Below are 16,375 nucleotides of genomic sequence, written 5' to 3'. Positions count from 1 at the left end.
ATCAAAATCACAATTATTGCTTAAATTTAGTTATAAAATTGACTAAATTTGAGAGTTGTGAACTGTGCAAAGCTTCTAAGTTTTGTTTACGCATTGTTGGAAACCAGAGTAGACAAAGAAAGATTGATTTAATTCAAGGAATCAATATTATCAATCCAGTCCAAGCCTGGACAGAGCTGACATGTTTACCTGCTAAAGCTGTTAACACAGATAAAACATGCCATCGGAGAAACATTAATTAACGTTGTGTTTCAGTCATGATTTCAGTCCTCAAAAACAGTTTTCAGATGAATATTTGCGTCGCATTAATAGCCTTGAATGAAGGACTGAAGAATCCTCATGATGTTTGTGATGTTTCTGCAGATGTGAGAGACTACATGAATACATGTGTGTGTTACCTGGATCTGTTTGAGCACTTTAGGGATTGGTTTGCAGTTGAGCTTCTGGCATGCTTGTCTGTAGGCATTGAGAATCTCCTCCACCGTCACATTCTGGGCTGCAGAGACAAAAACCACACAACACGAGGTCAAAGGTCATGCAGAAATAAACTACACGGCATATGAAACAGCTCAAGGAACCAAGCGCTTAGACCCTGTAAGCACGGTCCACAGTCATATGACCACATTCAGACTTACTGTTATCAGAAGACACACACACACACACACACACAAACACACACTGAAGGAGGGTTTAAGGCCAAAATAAAATACCAGGCTCTATAAGTGTGATCATTTCACTCAAAATTGCATTGCGTTGAAACCACAGTGTTATCTGTTATGCAAACATATTAACCATAACATAATAATAGCTTGCAATGAAAGCACCAAAAGCAATTCAGAATGAATGCATGACGTATTACTACATTGTGCAAAAAAAAAAAAAAAAAAAAAAATCCTTCGCTAACATAACTATATCACAGAGAAAGTTATTACATTAAAAAAAAAATTTCTGGCATGCTAAATATTACAAATGATTTAAAGTAATTGTGCAATATTGCTTTTATGACCACTACAGATCCAATAACAATGTGGAACCAATGTTTAATTGTTTAATAATTTATTTTACTATAAATATTTATGTGAATAGTAGTAGTAGTAGTAGTAGTAATAACAATTATTACTGCTTATAATTACTACTTACATTACCACTTAAATATTACATCAGTATAATACAATTATAATTATATTAACAATATTTGTATTGTTTTTTTCAGTATGTGCACTGAATTTCTTCATCATTCTTCAACTTTTTCTGCATGAAAAGTATGAGTATCTGCTTTTGCATCGACATCATTTTAGTTTGGAGCTGCATGTGAACAACGATCCACAGAGTTGCATCACATCTTCCGTCTCTTCTGGAGATCTTTGCAGATATCTGAATTCACTACGCGCCAATTTTTAGATGAATTCAAGAATAAAGCTGTGCTATGTTTACATCAATGTGGTTATACTGATGGTCAGGCTATAAAACAGTGAGATATTAGCATACTTTAAATGTTTAATTGTAATGGGAAAACGTGGATTCTGTTTGTGGTATAAGATCATTGGGTTAAAGAAAACTTGATATATTTCTTGATTCTGGTGAAAAGGAAAAGATTGGATGCAATCCGTCCACGCTTGCTATCATCGAATACACTGCAGACTAATCATGACCACCATCACTAACATGGGCTATAAAAATAAACTAATACATGACTATTCAGCTAAAAGAGTGCATCACGAGTCTCTCTCTTCTCCTCCGGCAGTCTAATTAAACTAAAGTCTGCTCTAAAAGATTTCCAATGGCTCTTTCTCTATGAGCGGAGATCTAGAATGCATTCTGGCGCTCCAGCAAAACTTCTTTAATCCAGTCTCTATCTCTAGTATTCAATAAGCAAGCAATACCAAAGCAAAGCCCAATCATTAAAACTCAATGTTGTACAAAGCATTTGGATGCATTGCACAAGTTTTAGGTTAATACGATTAAAATGCATTCGCATTCACAGAATTGAATCACTTTCACTTTAATCAAACTGTGATGATCATCCATTGTTTATGTGCAAATCTGTAAACTTAACCATTAAAAGCAGACATCTGACAAAATAAAGTGGTTAAGTTTACGGTTGTCAACCAAATTTACAAAAAAATAAAAATAAATAAAAAGACACAAAGATTTTGAGCTCCGTCAACCAGACATTCAAGACAAAAACTGCAGGAAACGAGGCCTTTTGAGCGCACTTAGTACAACTAACCTCAGAGATTATCACAGGAAACAATCATCTCAGTGAAAGTAGTTAATATTTAACAGTTCACTCATATGGTTTTATCAGCAATGCAATGATCATGTGTTAGTTCAGAGGAAGCCAAGGGGACCTTGTGTGTTGCATAGATACAAACAGAGTTTCTGCAGGATTTTTAAGATCAAATTTAAAGACCTGCACAAATATAATTAATACCATATGAGCCGGGTTGGGATATGTCTATAGTGCCATATTAAACTGTAAAATGCATAAACTGTAAAATGCATAATTTACAGTTCAGATCCATGTTTTGGAGGCCATGGAGGCCGTGCCAGTCCAGACAGGGCATGAATCTGTGTACAGCATGTCCTTGGAAAAGCATTAGCTTTTTAGTCTGAGCATGAGTAAATATTCCCAGAGAGAGAAGAGACAGACTTCCCAAAGTGGGAAAGGAGTACCAAACACTCCTTAATACTTCCAAATGCACATGGATAAATGCCATCTCTTTTCAGATGTTGACAGCTGAAGGCATTTAAATTATGTGTAGTAAGTGGATCATGGTTTGAGTGTTGATGACACCTAATTTATTTACTTTATAACTTCAAGACTTAAACCCTCGTATGCACATTATTGCTGTTAACTGTATTTGGGCGCGTTGTTACAAAACTTAATTGTAAACTTTTCATGATTGTGAGGTTTTAACTGACTAAAGTTATGATTACTGACTTTCAGTGTTGGGGCTAGTTACTCAAAAAAGTAATATATTACATATTACATATTACTCTCAAAAATAGTAATGCCTTACTTTACTTTATTACTCCCTGGAGAAAGTAACTAGTTATATTACTAGTTATATTACTAGTTACATCTTTTTTTCTTAATTACTCTATAATTGCCTGAGATGCATCAGATGGAGGGAGAACATACAAAGGAGGAGTGTTCTTTAGGGTCTTTATCAGTGGCGGCTCCTGCCAATTCTCTCAGGGGGGACAAATGTTTGCTCTATTAATGAGGATAGGTCACCCATTCAATTGATAAATTAACGGGTAGTTAAAGATGTAAAGGGAACCGAACTACTATAGTATTAATTAAAAATAAACTGACATTAGGAATCAATCTCTTGCACTCCTTATTTTTCTATATCCGTGTTAACACTATCCATCAGCATATGAAGACTAACACTAGGATGTGGTTTTTCCAAAAAATACTTTTTACTTTTCGATTTCAGTTTAATAAGAAATAATTGAAGTCACATAAATCACTGTTTACACAACTCACTTATATTACTGCTCGTCAGTACACCTGTTCTCTAATCAGCGGTTAATTCCATCAGGTGCGTGATTTCACATAGAGCAGCTGTTACTACACAGAGCCGTTATTAACTGAGAAGATGCGCAAATCCACGTTCATTTTCAGCGTTTATTGGCACGGTTGTATGAACATATGGTTCACGCACCTGATGGAATAAACCGCTTTAGAGAACCGGCTTTACTGAGATGCGTATTAACGAGCGGCCGATCGTGATCGGAGCACCCCTACAAAATAATTACTGAATCTCCACCCGTCGAAACTAGCTTTCTGTTGCTGGGAACCTTCCTCTGAAAAAGAGCTAGCCATTGTTGACGCTTCCATTTTTCCCCATCTGTCTGAGCGTGCCGCTCTGCTGCCGGCTGTCGACCAATCAGTGATGGTAAATGATACCTCGTGCCAAACCCAGACCAATCACTGTTCCATTCACGCCCTCCTTCCCTTCCCTTCTGTTCTCTGTGTTGTGTGCCTTGTGTGTGTGATGAAGGTGCTACTGGCAAATGTAACGCAAGTAACTAGCTCGGGAAAACTGTAATAATATTACCATTTTCAGACGAGTAATGCCTTACACTACTAGTTACTGAAAAAAGTAATATTATTACAGTAACGCGTTACTTTGTAACGCGTTACACCCAACACTGCTGACTTTATATATTTGAATGTTGATAGAATTGATGTCATCACGTCATCACCAATGATGTCATTACGTCGGGCGTAAAATAACCGGTCTTTTCAACTGGTTTACTGAAATCGAACCGTCCGAAAGAACCGGTTCACGGAAAAGAACCGAACTTCCCATCACTAAGTGGGTCTTCTTCTATAACCGTTGCACTCGCGTCTTGCACAAGAGAGCCGCATGTTTAGAAAGCCATGTAAAATTAATGTAATTGTGTTAATGTAATCATGTAAATCTAGACTTTATAGTGTGTTTTCCCCCATCCCACTGCCTCCCATGTTTTTAACTGAAAAATGTATTCTGTGTGATTGGCTTTCCGCCCCTTTGTATTAAACTATGCATGCACACATGATGCCGTTTTGTTTACAGTTGTTTAAGCAACTTAACTATAATTATAAACATTATTTTGAACATGTATTCTAATGCTTTGAATAAACGTGCATTAGTAATATTTTGCTCGATGCGCCCTCAGGAGAGAAGCCAACAGCTTTTCCATATCTGAAATTATGCATTTTAAATATAATCCGAATTTTGATAATATACAAGTACAAAATTCAAATTGAGTTTTTCAGCCATTTTGACAGCCCTAGTATCACAGGAGTGAGGTGAATCAATGAGAAACTTTGGGGAAACCTGTGGTCTGCATTCCTCTGAATGGCGTCTCTCCAAAAGCACCGGTGGAGAACACTTACTGATGTGTGCTGCTGAGCTGGCCAGACATCTCAATGAAAGACTGCTACTTCAGATTAAAACTCAGTACACTTCCATCAATACACAGAGTGGTACTGCAACACACAATCCTAGAAAAACATGCATAAACATGGAACAATTCACACAGATGGAAAATTCCAAACTTGTATGACTTTCTTGAAAAAAACATGAAATAAACGCCAAAGAAACTATTTTAAAGAATGCTGGTAACCAAACAAAGCACAACAGCTATTCAGATTTTTGTATTCACTATGGGGTTCATCACAGCACAGAATAGGGTTGCAAAATCCTGGGTATTTTCAAGACTGGAAACTTTCCATGGGAGTTAACGGGAATACATGGGAATTAATGGGACTAAACTGGAAATCTAACTGTGCGTCACACTGCCACGGTCGAGAGCATCACAAATCGTTCTGGCCGCACTACCAACAATGCTGCAGAAATGTCAGTGGATGGTCCGCCACTCTGACGTAGATCGCATGCTTATCTTATTTATAATATCTTATTTAAAGTGGCCGCAAAAAGCAAACAAGCTTAGCCACTGAAGTTGATAAAAAAAAAAAAAAAAAAAAAAAAAGCTAAAGTTCAGCCTCTGCGAAATTATAAACAGCAACTAGTTTTTCATTACAAATGACTTCCACTGTATTGGGGGGGGGGGGGGGGGGCATTTCTCAAAATATCTTCTATGATCCACCGAAGAAAGTAAGTCATACTAATTTGGAACGACATGAGTGTGAGTAAATTATGACGATTCTGATTAAATAACTATTCCTTAAATCATAAGCACAACATCATAGAGAAAATAAACAAGAATAGTGATCGACCGATGTATCTGTTTACCGATATTTTTCCCGATATTTAAGCATTTTTCCATAATCGGGTATCGGTTTTGTAATATCGGATTCGCCGATTTACGTCGCCATCTTGTGGCCGTTTTGAGATTTCCGCCATTGCAGCCCGGGCGTCTGAGGGGATCAGTCAACAACAACTCAGTGCACAGGTAAAGTATATGTTCTACTTGGTTTGCTTTAATTAATCAACTTTATTTAACATAACAGACATGCACAAATGAGATCTGAGACATAAATTCCTGATATAGTTAATTTATGCAGCTTGTTTCTAAACAATTGAGACAAACTCATTGAGTCACGTAGTGTTCGTCATGTCCTGCCCCAATAAAGACGTATCTTTACATGAATTAAATAAAACAGACATGAATGAGTGCATGTTGAAAATAAAAGTGTTGCATTTAATTCTCTATCTGTTGTATTTGCTCTCCATCAGTCTAGAAGAGAAAGTTCGTTCATATTAGCAACTGACGGATGATCTGGAGGCTTAAGCACGGCCACTGAATTAAACTTTTGACAAGATTATCTTGTTTAAACACCCTAGATTATATTTTCATTTACTACATAACAATTATTTCGCTAATACACATATAAATATAGCTTACCGCTTTGTGGAAATTAATTATTTATTATCTCCATGCGCGATCGCGGTTGATTAAGTTATAGTCAAACAGCACTTTGTCAGTTGGCATTTCATGATTTAACATTAGATTAAATTTAGATCATAAAATGCCAACTAACAAGTGCTGTTTAACATTATATAGTCTCGGGAAAAAAAGTTCGTTCATATTGCTCAGCACCTGACTGGGTTGATGATCAGGAAGCCTCAAGCAATGCCACTGAATGAAACTTTTGACAAGATTATCTTGTTTAAACACACTAAATTTTATTATCATTTACTACATAACAATTATTTCGCTAATACACATATAAATATAGCCTACCGCTTTGTGGAAATTAATTATTTATTATCTCCATGCGCAATCGCGGTTGATTAAATTATACTCAAACAGCACTTTGTCAGTTGGCATTTCATGATCTAACGTTAGATTGAATCTAGATCATAAAATGCCAACTGACAAGTGCTGTTTAACTTTATATAGTCTCGGGAAAAAAAGTTTGTTCATATTGCTCAGCACCTGACTGGGTTGATGATCAGGAAGCCTCAAGCACGGCCACTGCATAAAATTTTTGAAGGAAGCAGGCTTACAGGGCAGAATGCTGAAAGACTCTGTTTTCTACACTAAAACCTAGTTCTGCTTAACTGGGAGTATTAAGTTACACTACTAAATAGCTATGCACTCCTAAATAGCCCTCCCGCCACCACCAATATGTTAGAATCATTTTTGTGCTTTATTTTTTTACCCGTTTTTATTTTTTTACCTCATCAAAGCTTTTATTTTAAAACAAAGACACTTAGTAACAGTGCACTTAAATTTTTTGGACTCAGACCCCTCTATTTATTTGTGTATAAATATAAAGTTTTTTGTATGCAAGGAGGGAGTGATTGTTATAAATAAAATGGTTTTTTTTTCAGCTCATTTGTGTTGTAATAATTGTCAGAAACAGAAGTATAACAGTAAATAAATATCGGTTCTGCATATCGGTTATCGGGTACATAAACATGCAAATAATCGGTATCGGTATCGGTTATAAAAAATCAATATCGGTCGATCACTAAACAAGAACTACTCAAAGTCAGAAAACAGTATGCCAACACATAATATCTGAAATGATATTATCTCCAGTAACTTAACTGCAAAACATTGCATCGATTTCATCAGTGGCGTTTACACCTAAACTCATTGGTTCTGAAGATCATTCACATGTTAAGCACAAAACAGCACGTCCTGGAGCCAGCGCTTAAAGCCAAGTACAGAATATCAATTTCCAGTGTAAATAATGCATAATGTATTTATGATTGAAGAAGATTAATAAGTGACGTAACAAAGCCAGAGGCTATTTCAATACAGCTCAAACCACACACAACGACACATCTGAAAATTTTAAACATTTGAAAGATCACGACGGCATATTACAAAAGTCTATAAAAGTGTATCCTTCAGGCGGAAAGGTAATTAGGTCTCAGTTTAAACAGATTCTAGGCGTGCGATTGCTCAAGCCGGAAAGTACAGCGAGCTGGTCTTCCTCAGAGCAAAGATAATGGCAGCTCCTTTAAACTGCACACTGCTGTTTGATAAGGATATATAAACAAAAGCTAAAAGTTGCCAATTAGCTCGAGGTGCTGTCAGCAGACAGAATCGAGCCCCTCGGGGTACAGATGCAAACGCTCGCACGCTTAAGCAAAACTACATACTGTCCTCCTCCTTCAAACATGCCCAGACATCACCACACTCATTTTTTCTCCGGAGAAATGTAGCACACAACCCAGTGTTCATTATCAGTGTTTCTTGATATATAGGGACACTTTTGGCACAACTGACACACTAACAACAACCAACAGTGGTTTGTTTTCTTCACACATCACATCTCTCACATTACATCTCAAGCAAACGCTTCACTAACACAGTTATGTCCTTCACAAACAAGAACCAAAACTTCTGAGAAATGATGGAACTGAGAGAGAGATCGTTTTCACATAGTAAATATTAAAACAGTATATTTACTATGTGGTTAGGTTATAAACAAATTGTACTAAAGCTAATAGTCTTTTCATGTTATTTTATCATTAAATGTTTTTTTATTATATTTTGATAAAAGGGCTCTCAACCAGGAGGCCTCAAAATGAAAGAAAATGTATATTAAATAAATGATATCACACAGACACAAAAACACATACACACACAAAAAAGGCCTATTTCTTAGTACGATTCATCCACTCACCCACTGTTATTTCACCTTTCAAAAGGAAAAAAGAAGAAAAACAACAGAGTTCCCCATGTCTTTAAAAACCTGGATATATGAGGTAGCCTAATTTCAAGAGCTGAAAAAAGTCATTTAAATTAATCAAATCTGACAATTACATGTGCATTTTTTTCTAATTCTGCCAAGCACTATAATATAGGTAGAAATTGAAAGTAAAACATTAGTAGTGTTAATCACAAACATCTGCAAAGTAGAAAATATTGGTCTAGGACAAGAGTAAATACGTAAAAGCCACTAAAGAAATGGTCAAAAGTTCCCAAACCTGTTATAAAGTGACTGTAAAAAAAAAAAAGATGATTACAAACCTGAAATCGGTTTAACCCTTCGACATTAGTGGTTAAAGTTGATAAAACACTCATATCTTTTTATTGAACAAGTGTTGGAACTAATAAAACTCAAATGTTTCAGACTCCCAAAGCTGAAGTAACTGAGACCAAATGAAAGCCTCCCAATAACTCACAGACCAACAAAGCCTAGAAAAAAAAAGGGTTCCTTTATTCCTCTTATCTCTCTGAAATCATTGCTATTACTGTAAGGTTGCAGTTAGTGTTGTCACGGTACCAAAATTTCAGTATTCGGTACAGATACCAGTGAAAATCTACGGTTCTCGGTAGCGCTGCACGATGTGTCATTTAAGCATCGATATCGCGATGTACGCATCCACGATAGTCAGATTGCAGGATGTGCGATGTAGGCTGTCGTAGTTGATCCGTTATTCATTAACTGTACGGGCCAGCTGCTCCCCGGCCCTTGATGAATGTGATTTGCGGAATTAATTGCACAGCTTAACCATCATAGAGTGAAAGTTTTGACAGGGCAGAGAGAGAGAGAGAGAGAGCACGCAAGAGATAGAGACTGAAAGAGAGAGAGAGAGAGAGAGAGAGAGAGCCGCACGCTCACCGTCTTCAAACAACACGAGCGCTGTCTTGCTCTCTCTCCCTCGCGCATATTAATCAGTTAACACGATGGTGTCGATGTTTAAATCATTTAAAATGAGAATGGAAGTGTGCTCACCCCATTTTTGTTTGTAAGAAAAAATTTGATTAGATTTCATATATCGCAGAAAAATATCGCTATGTCATTTTTTTCCCAATATCGTGCAGCCCTAGTTCTCGGTACCAATTTCGGTACAAAAGCAAAACACAAAAAAAATGCTAATTAAAAAAAAAAAAAAAAAAAAAAAACTTATTTAATCACTAAAAATAAAACCAATGCCTATCTTTATACTTATTAACAATTGTGTTTAAATTTTTTCTACAAGTAATATAATTATGAAAAACAGTAAACAAGTTTCACCCAAATTTAATTTGTCTTAACTAATGGAATTTATACATTTTATTTTTTGGTAAATTAAGGGGATTTGCCATTAAAATTGAAACATGGAAGAAATATTGTGATTTATTTCTTTAAAAAGTTTCTAATTTTTTTCAACAGTAGTAGCAGTATCACATACATTCTACTAAATAATAGTAATATTTCCAGCACAGTGCCTTTATTTAAAAATGAACTTTTATTTTGACAGGTTACCATGAATACCTTTAAATTGGTTTTACTCAAATGAAACGGTAAAATGCTTGTGAAGTGACTCAGAACAGTTCTGGTGATGTATTTTATGTATTTATGTCCTCATTGAGACGGCAGATGCTGAAATTACTGCAAGCGTCACACGCTTCAGACGATGTAGTAAACAAACCATTCATTCATTCACACAGAGATGCGCAGAACATGCAGGATTTAGATTTCAACCAACTTTTCCAGCATAACATTTACAGACAATGGTCCATATGGAGATTTGATTTGATGAATTTATGCTAATTCTGACAAATTTCGTGACTGCCCATATAAAAATGTAATTTAAATTTTCATGACTGGATTTTGAGAATTCTTCCATGTTTTCTGCTTCGTGGAAATCATATCGCTGTATGCGTCAAGAACCGGGTACTCTGTACCACCGATACTTAAAGAACCCTGGTACCATGACATTAAAATTTTTTTAGTAAAAAGACCAATATGCAAATGTTTCCAAAAAAGAACATTTCTTATAATTTTCTTAATGGAGAACCATTCCCCAATGAACATTTTAAATTTCAAAAGAACATGTTTTCTTATTTTGTAGAACATTTCCATAATCTTTGCTACTATAAAGAACATTTTACGGAATAGAATGGGTCTATGGATGTTAAAGGTTCTTCGTGGAAACATCAATGCCAATAAAGAGCCTTCGTTTCTTATGTTGTGAGGGAGGCTAAGGGATCTTTACGCGACATCATTTCCAACTAAAAATTTAAAACATTTTATGCGTTTCACTTTCACATTTATCTACGTTTTTGGAGCTTGAAAATGCAAACTTGTGAAAATGGGTTTCAAAGCGCAAGTTATTGAAAGCAATATCGATATTGCATGCATTAGTATGTGTTCAGTCTATAGTAATGTGCGCTGGATCTTAATTATACATCACACAGTGACCTCGCCAGCTACTGCTCTGGCATGCATTATACAGCATTTCCAGTGATTGTTGTGGATGTGAATGGGGATCATTTTGACAACATTGTCGCCTGTATACAAAACATTTAAAAATGACAAAGCAAAAACTTTTACATTTTTAGTACATCATGCAATAAATATATTTAAAAAGTGTATATAACAAAATAAAAATATAAAAATCCCACTGTCAGATCAGCATTATTGGCCTTGGAGGCCAAAGGCAAACACGAGGTGAGCTCTCAGGGACAACACAGGGCAGTAACATCTGAGCGATACGCTCCAAAATAGATGACAGTGGACCTCAAAGTCATTCACACAGCAGTGCCACGGTCACAGGTTAAGAGAGGAAAACACACCCACGACAGCCATGCCCTTTCCCTAGCTAAGACACATCAAAAAGGACCTGAATGAAACCACCAGCAGAGTTAAGAAGCCTCTTGAATATCTAGTTACATAAGAGTGCACATTGGGTGGGATCCTTTCCTTTAGTGCTAGCTTGCTACTGCTAATCTCTCAGTAACAGCCTTCCCTACCTTTAAATAGAGACACATACATTTATCATTAAAACAATAAAGACAGCACACCTGGGCTCTAAAAACACAAGAATTGAACAACAGACTATCACATACGAGATGTTTTGAGCGTGCGTGCAGGCAGACAATTACACACATGCTTTTATGCAACAGGTGATTGATCACATTACACAAAGGGCTTTTATTTCTTTGTTTTATTTAATTATTTGAATTGTCTGCCGAATAGCCTGCATGCATGCTCTAAACATCACCTTTCTGATACTCTGTAGAGCCCAGGTATGCCGACTTTTTTCTATTTCCATGATAGATTTTTGTCAAGCACCCGGTTGGACAGCTTTCCCAGGGATGTGCATGCTTTTGTTTTTATTCTGTCACATAAATTGATGCAATGAAATCCTGTGACAATGTCAAAAATTAATTTGCAAAGAGCTGGAAATTAAACCGCTGTAACTGCATAAATTCATAAACATACGTCTAAAGGAATGCCATACGATGCAGAACGAGGGACTGTTCTTCGTACTTGGCTGTTTTCTTATTAATGTCCAAAATGTGTCAAGTTTTGTAAGGTGTCTATTTTAATAATATGATGTCATTACGTTGCTGTCTTGCAGCCAGCCAATCACTGCACTGCTGATCGTGGTTTCGAGTATCGATACATCTGCCCTTTACGGGGAACACGAGAACACGGAGTAATCTTCGACAACTTAATCCAGATATTTTAATCAGATCCATAAATTCATATGAAGAACCAAATTAGCCAGAATCACGATGAGAAGATCTGGCATCTTTCAAATCATCGCAGATGTATTTAACAAGGTATGAAGAATGGGCCGCAATAATAAAATGGCAAAAACGAACAAACAACAACAAAAAAATAATAATACATGCATAATAAGATGTTTATTTAGCAGAAAATCAGCATATTAAATTGATTTCTGAAGGATCATGTGGAAAATCAGTTTTGCATCACAGTAATCAATTACATTTCACAAAACATTCACACAGAAAACAGTAGCTAAATTGTAATAATATTTCACAATATGATATGTTTTTTGTCTGTATTTTTGATCAAGTAAATGTGGCCTTGGTGAGCGTAAGAGACAAAAGCCTTAAAAAATGATTAATTTAATTAATTCGGATTTAATGCTATTTATCTGTTAAATGCATGGATGTGAATTATATCCTTCATATTTTAAAATGTTATCACTGCAGTGCAAACACAACCGAGTAACAAAGACCAAGCAGTTTGGTTTGTAATCTGATCCACTGGCTCATGAAGTCTTACAGGTGTCACACAAACACTGTAGTGTTTTCCTGAGAACAAAACTAATGGTGTAGAAAACCAAGCTACAAAAGTGGGAAGTTTAGCTTCAGAAATTATAGAGCGTACAGTACAGGCAGATGACTTAAACTCCTTCCTCATTCCTAAATAACAACAGAACAATGTGTGACTGTGAAATAAGACCAGCCAACACCTGTGACATGATAACTGCATTCGAGAAAAAAATGCAAAGGCAACTATGTGACAATTACAAGACCGCAGAACGTCTTCAACCATGTAAGGAACATATGTTAAAGTCAGATTCAAATTCAGATCAGGGTTTACGCACAATAGTAATTCAACTATTACAATTCACCCCAGCTGCTTGAAGTACAGTGTTTGTAAAGACGGTCCTGCTGAAGATTCCTAGCACACGGTGTCCTGCTCAAAGGCACGATGCTGGCAGAACAGGATTGGGATTCACTGGAACTCCAGTGACAACAATCCTTGGAAATGAACCGGCAACTTTTGTGCTAGCTATTCAGATACATAAACATTAGGCTATTAGCACAAATGTGTCATAAGGGTCACCTTTTAAAAAAATTGAGACGAATATATCATCAAGCTGAATAAATACGCTTCCCATTGATTTATGGTTTGTTAGGAGGACAATATTTGGTCGAGATTCAACTATTTCAAAATCTGGAATCCGAATGTGCAAAAAAAAAAAAAAAAACGTAGAAAATCACCTTTAAAGTTGTCTAAATGAAGTTATTAGCAATGCAAATTACTAACCTAGAATTACGTTTTTGATATATTTACGGTAAGACATTTACAAAATATCTTCATGGAACATGATCTTTACTTAATACACTAATGAATTTTGGCATAAAAGAAAATTTGATAATTTTGACACATACAATGTTTATTTGGCTATTGCTACAAATGTAACCCAGAGACTAAAGACTGGTTTTGTGCTCCAGGGTCACAAATAGCCTGGGATAGCAAGATCCAAGGTGTGCGATTATTTTCAGGGCTAAAGTAGCTCCAGGCAGGTCTTGATCGCATTGCATGTCCGTATCACTTATGCCCTTACAGAACCAAAACCAACAATGACACTGGTCAAGCAAAAAAAATATAATAAATTTTTTTTTTTTTATTATTTCCATATTTTGGTGACATATTTAATTGTATGTACATAAAGCACATATTCTATTTCTCCTGTTCTCTCTCCATTACAGACGCACACACACAGAAACGTGTTGTCAGCACTGCTCTGACGATTTTATCAGTAAAAAAGTTAAGCAACTTAAAAGCTACATTACTTTTTTTTCCACTATCGAGGTAATAATGGCAATGTTGTTGGAACAGATGAACTTACATTTTTTGCTATTAGTAGAGACGCTGCTGTTCCTGTACACTGCTGAGATACACAGACTCAGAGTATCTCTCTTTCTCATAACTAGAGCACGACGATATATCGCTTTGACGATTTTGCCGGCCGATATGATCCTGTTGCCGATATATCGGTATCGATGAATATGCCACCAATATGTTTTTTTTTTTTTTACAGAACATATAATGCAGATAAAATGGTGTAATTATTTAGTTTGTCCAGCGAATCACTTGATGAAATGCTTTAAAGCTTAAATCGATGGAAAACCATTGAAACTCTGAACGGCCATATCCCCATAACAGTGCGGCGAATTCACATCAAATTCAGGGTCTCCCTTCAGCTCAAGGTAGCCTATTGAACGTTGAATCAAGTGTATGTCTACAGGCCTGCTTTTGAACGTGTGGAGGGTGGCATTCAATAGGGCTTCTAGAGCTGAAGGAATACCCCAAATTTGGTGGAGATCCGCTGCCACGTTCATGAGATAGTGACACCAGCCAACACTTACACTTCAGTAAGGAGATCTCCTGTTTAGGCAGCATTCAAGCGTTGTCTTATTCGTTGTCTTATTATTATCATTATAAGCTTTTGATCACCACAATAATAAATTAACCCTACATGCAATGACGCAAGAACATTTTAAGGACAAAAAAAAAAAACTGATGACTGTCTTTAATCTGCAAAATATTTGAGGTGTGATAACCATAGTAGCAGAATAATTGACTCTGGCTCAAAAGAAAAATAATGCACACCCAAAGTTTATTATTTTCTAGTAATTCAACAGCTTGTCGTCAAGTATTCCTTATTGTTATCGTAGTGTTCCTATTGCATTATAATTTAAACTTTGATTTAATGTAACATATTTATATTTGAATGTAAATTAGTTCCGATGTGATTTTTTACAAATTGTGTTTCAAGTAAACTGGAAACAATAACTATATAATTTGTTAAAACTAGGCTAAGCTGTGAAAAAATTAAAATAACACTGAATTTTCTAGGTGCCTTTATAATGTGACAATGTAAACAAACAGCATCTGTCAGACAAAACACTGGGTTTACTGTGTCTCGCTCTCAACAGCTTCATTGTTTCACTTTTTGAGCTTCCACAGACACAAGCGACAGACGACAGACACCTTGACCAGTGCGATATACGCAAAGGAGATTCCCTGCAGAGTAAATGGAGACACACCTCGAAAACCTTTGGCCTAGAAAGCAAAGCACATGCCGTTATATTTTTGCTGGCTCAAAAATATCCCACACATTGCAGCCACTCAAGCAAAACAGTGTGTGTTACTGGATCACTGTGTTTCTTGGTCTACGAGATGCGTTACACAACAGCGTCTGGAAGAGTTCGAGAGGTTTCTCCAGATCTGTGAGACAGCTGCCCGAGGCTCAGACGGAGAGCAGCAGATCTCTGCGGTTGTTATGAAGCCTGCTGAATGACTCTGGAGGACGTACGGATCAGATGTCACTCTAATCACAGACGGCTTTCAGGAAAAGGCCTGAATCACTCCGAGCGTAAGAGGTAACAGAAGCCAAGTTCAGGAATCAGCAGAGGGGTGTGTGATATGAAACCCCTCTGCTGATGGAAATGTCTCCAGTGCACGTCTAAATAAACTGTACAACATGACTTACATTCACATCAAATGTTAACTCGGCGGTAGAGTTACACTGACAGGACACTGCACTTATTTGCAATCACAAAAGTATATTATTTGCATGTGCTTTAATGCCTTGCCGGTGACAGCGGGCTAATAGCATTAAACATGCTGCCGCTTGTCATTAAAGGGTTTGTTCACCTCAAAAAATTAATTCTGTCGTTATTTAGTCACTTTCATGTTCATGTATTTCGTTTTTGGGTGAACGCTGTCTTTAAATGTTAATAAAGCAACAAAACACAAAGAGAAATTAACTCACAGCTCTTAAATAAAGAAGCTTAATACAGTTAATGTAATACGAATTGATGTATAATTTATAGTGAAGTATAGTGTTTTATTGTTATATTTGTTCATTCAGTTTCTTAAAATGGTAAATACACCTACTGTACCTTAAAAATA

General features: G+C 36.3%; 1 protein-coding gene across 2 annotated transcripts in view; it reads right to left on the bottom strand.

Moving 5' to 3' along the window:
* The window catches only part of LOC113061889 (protein phosphatase 1 regulatory subunit 37-like), a 35,603-nt gene that overhangs the window by 17,289 nt on the left and 1,939 nt on the right, over positions 1–16,375 (bottom strand). For both annotated transcript variants that reach the window (XM_026231395.1, XM_026231396.1), the window contains one exon: positions 399–496. In XM_026231395.1, the coding sequence (XP_026087180.1) occupies positions 399–496 (98 nt within the window). The remainder of the gene's footprint in view (positions 1–398; positions 497–16,375) is intronic.

This window comes from Carassius auratus, chromosome 43 (genome assembly GCF_003368295.1).
Source record: "Carassius auratus strain Wakin chromosome 43, ASM336829v1, whole genome shotgun sequence".
In the NCBI taxonomy this organism is placed as follows: Eukaryota; Metazoa; Chordata; class Actinopteri; order Cypriniformes; family Cyprinidae; genus Carassius; species Carassius auratus.
This window is presented reverse-complemented; position numbering and strand designations above follow the sequence as displayed.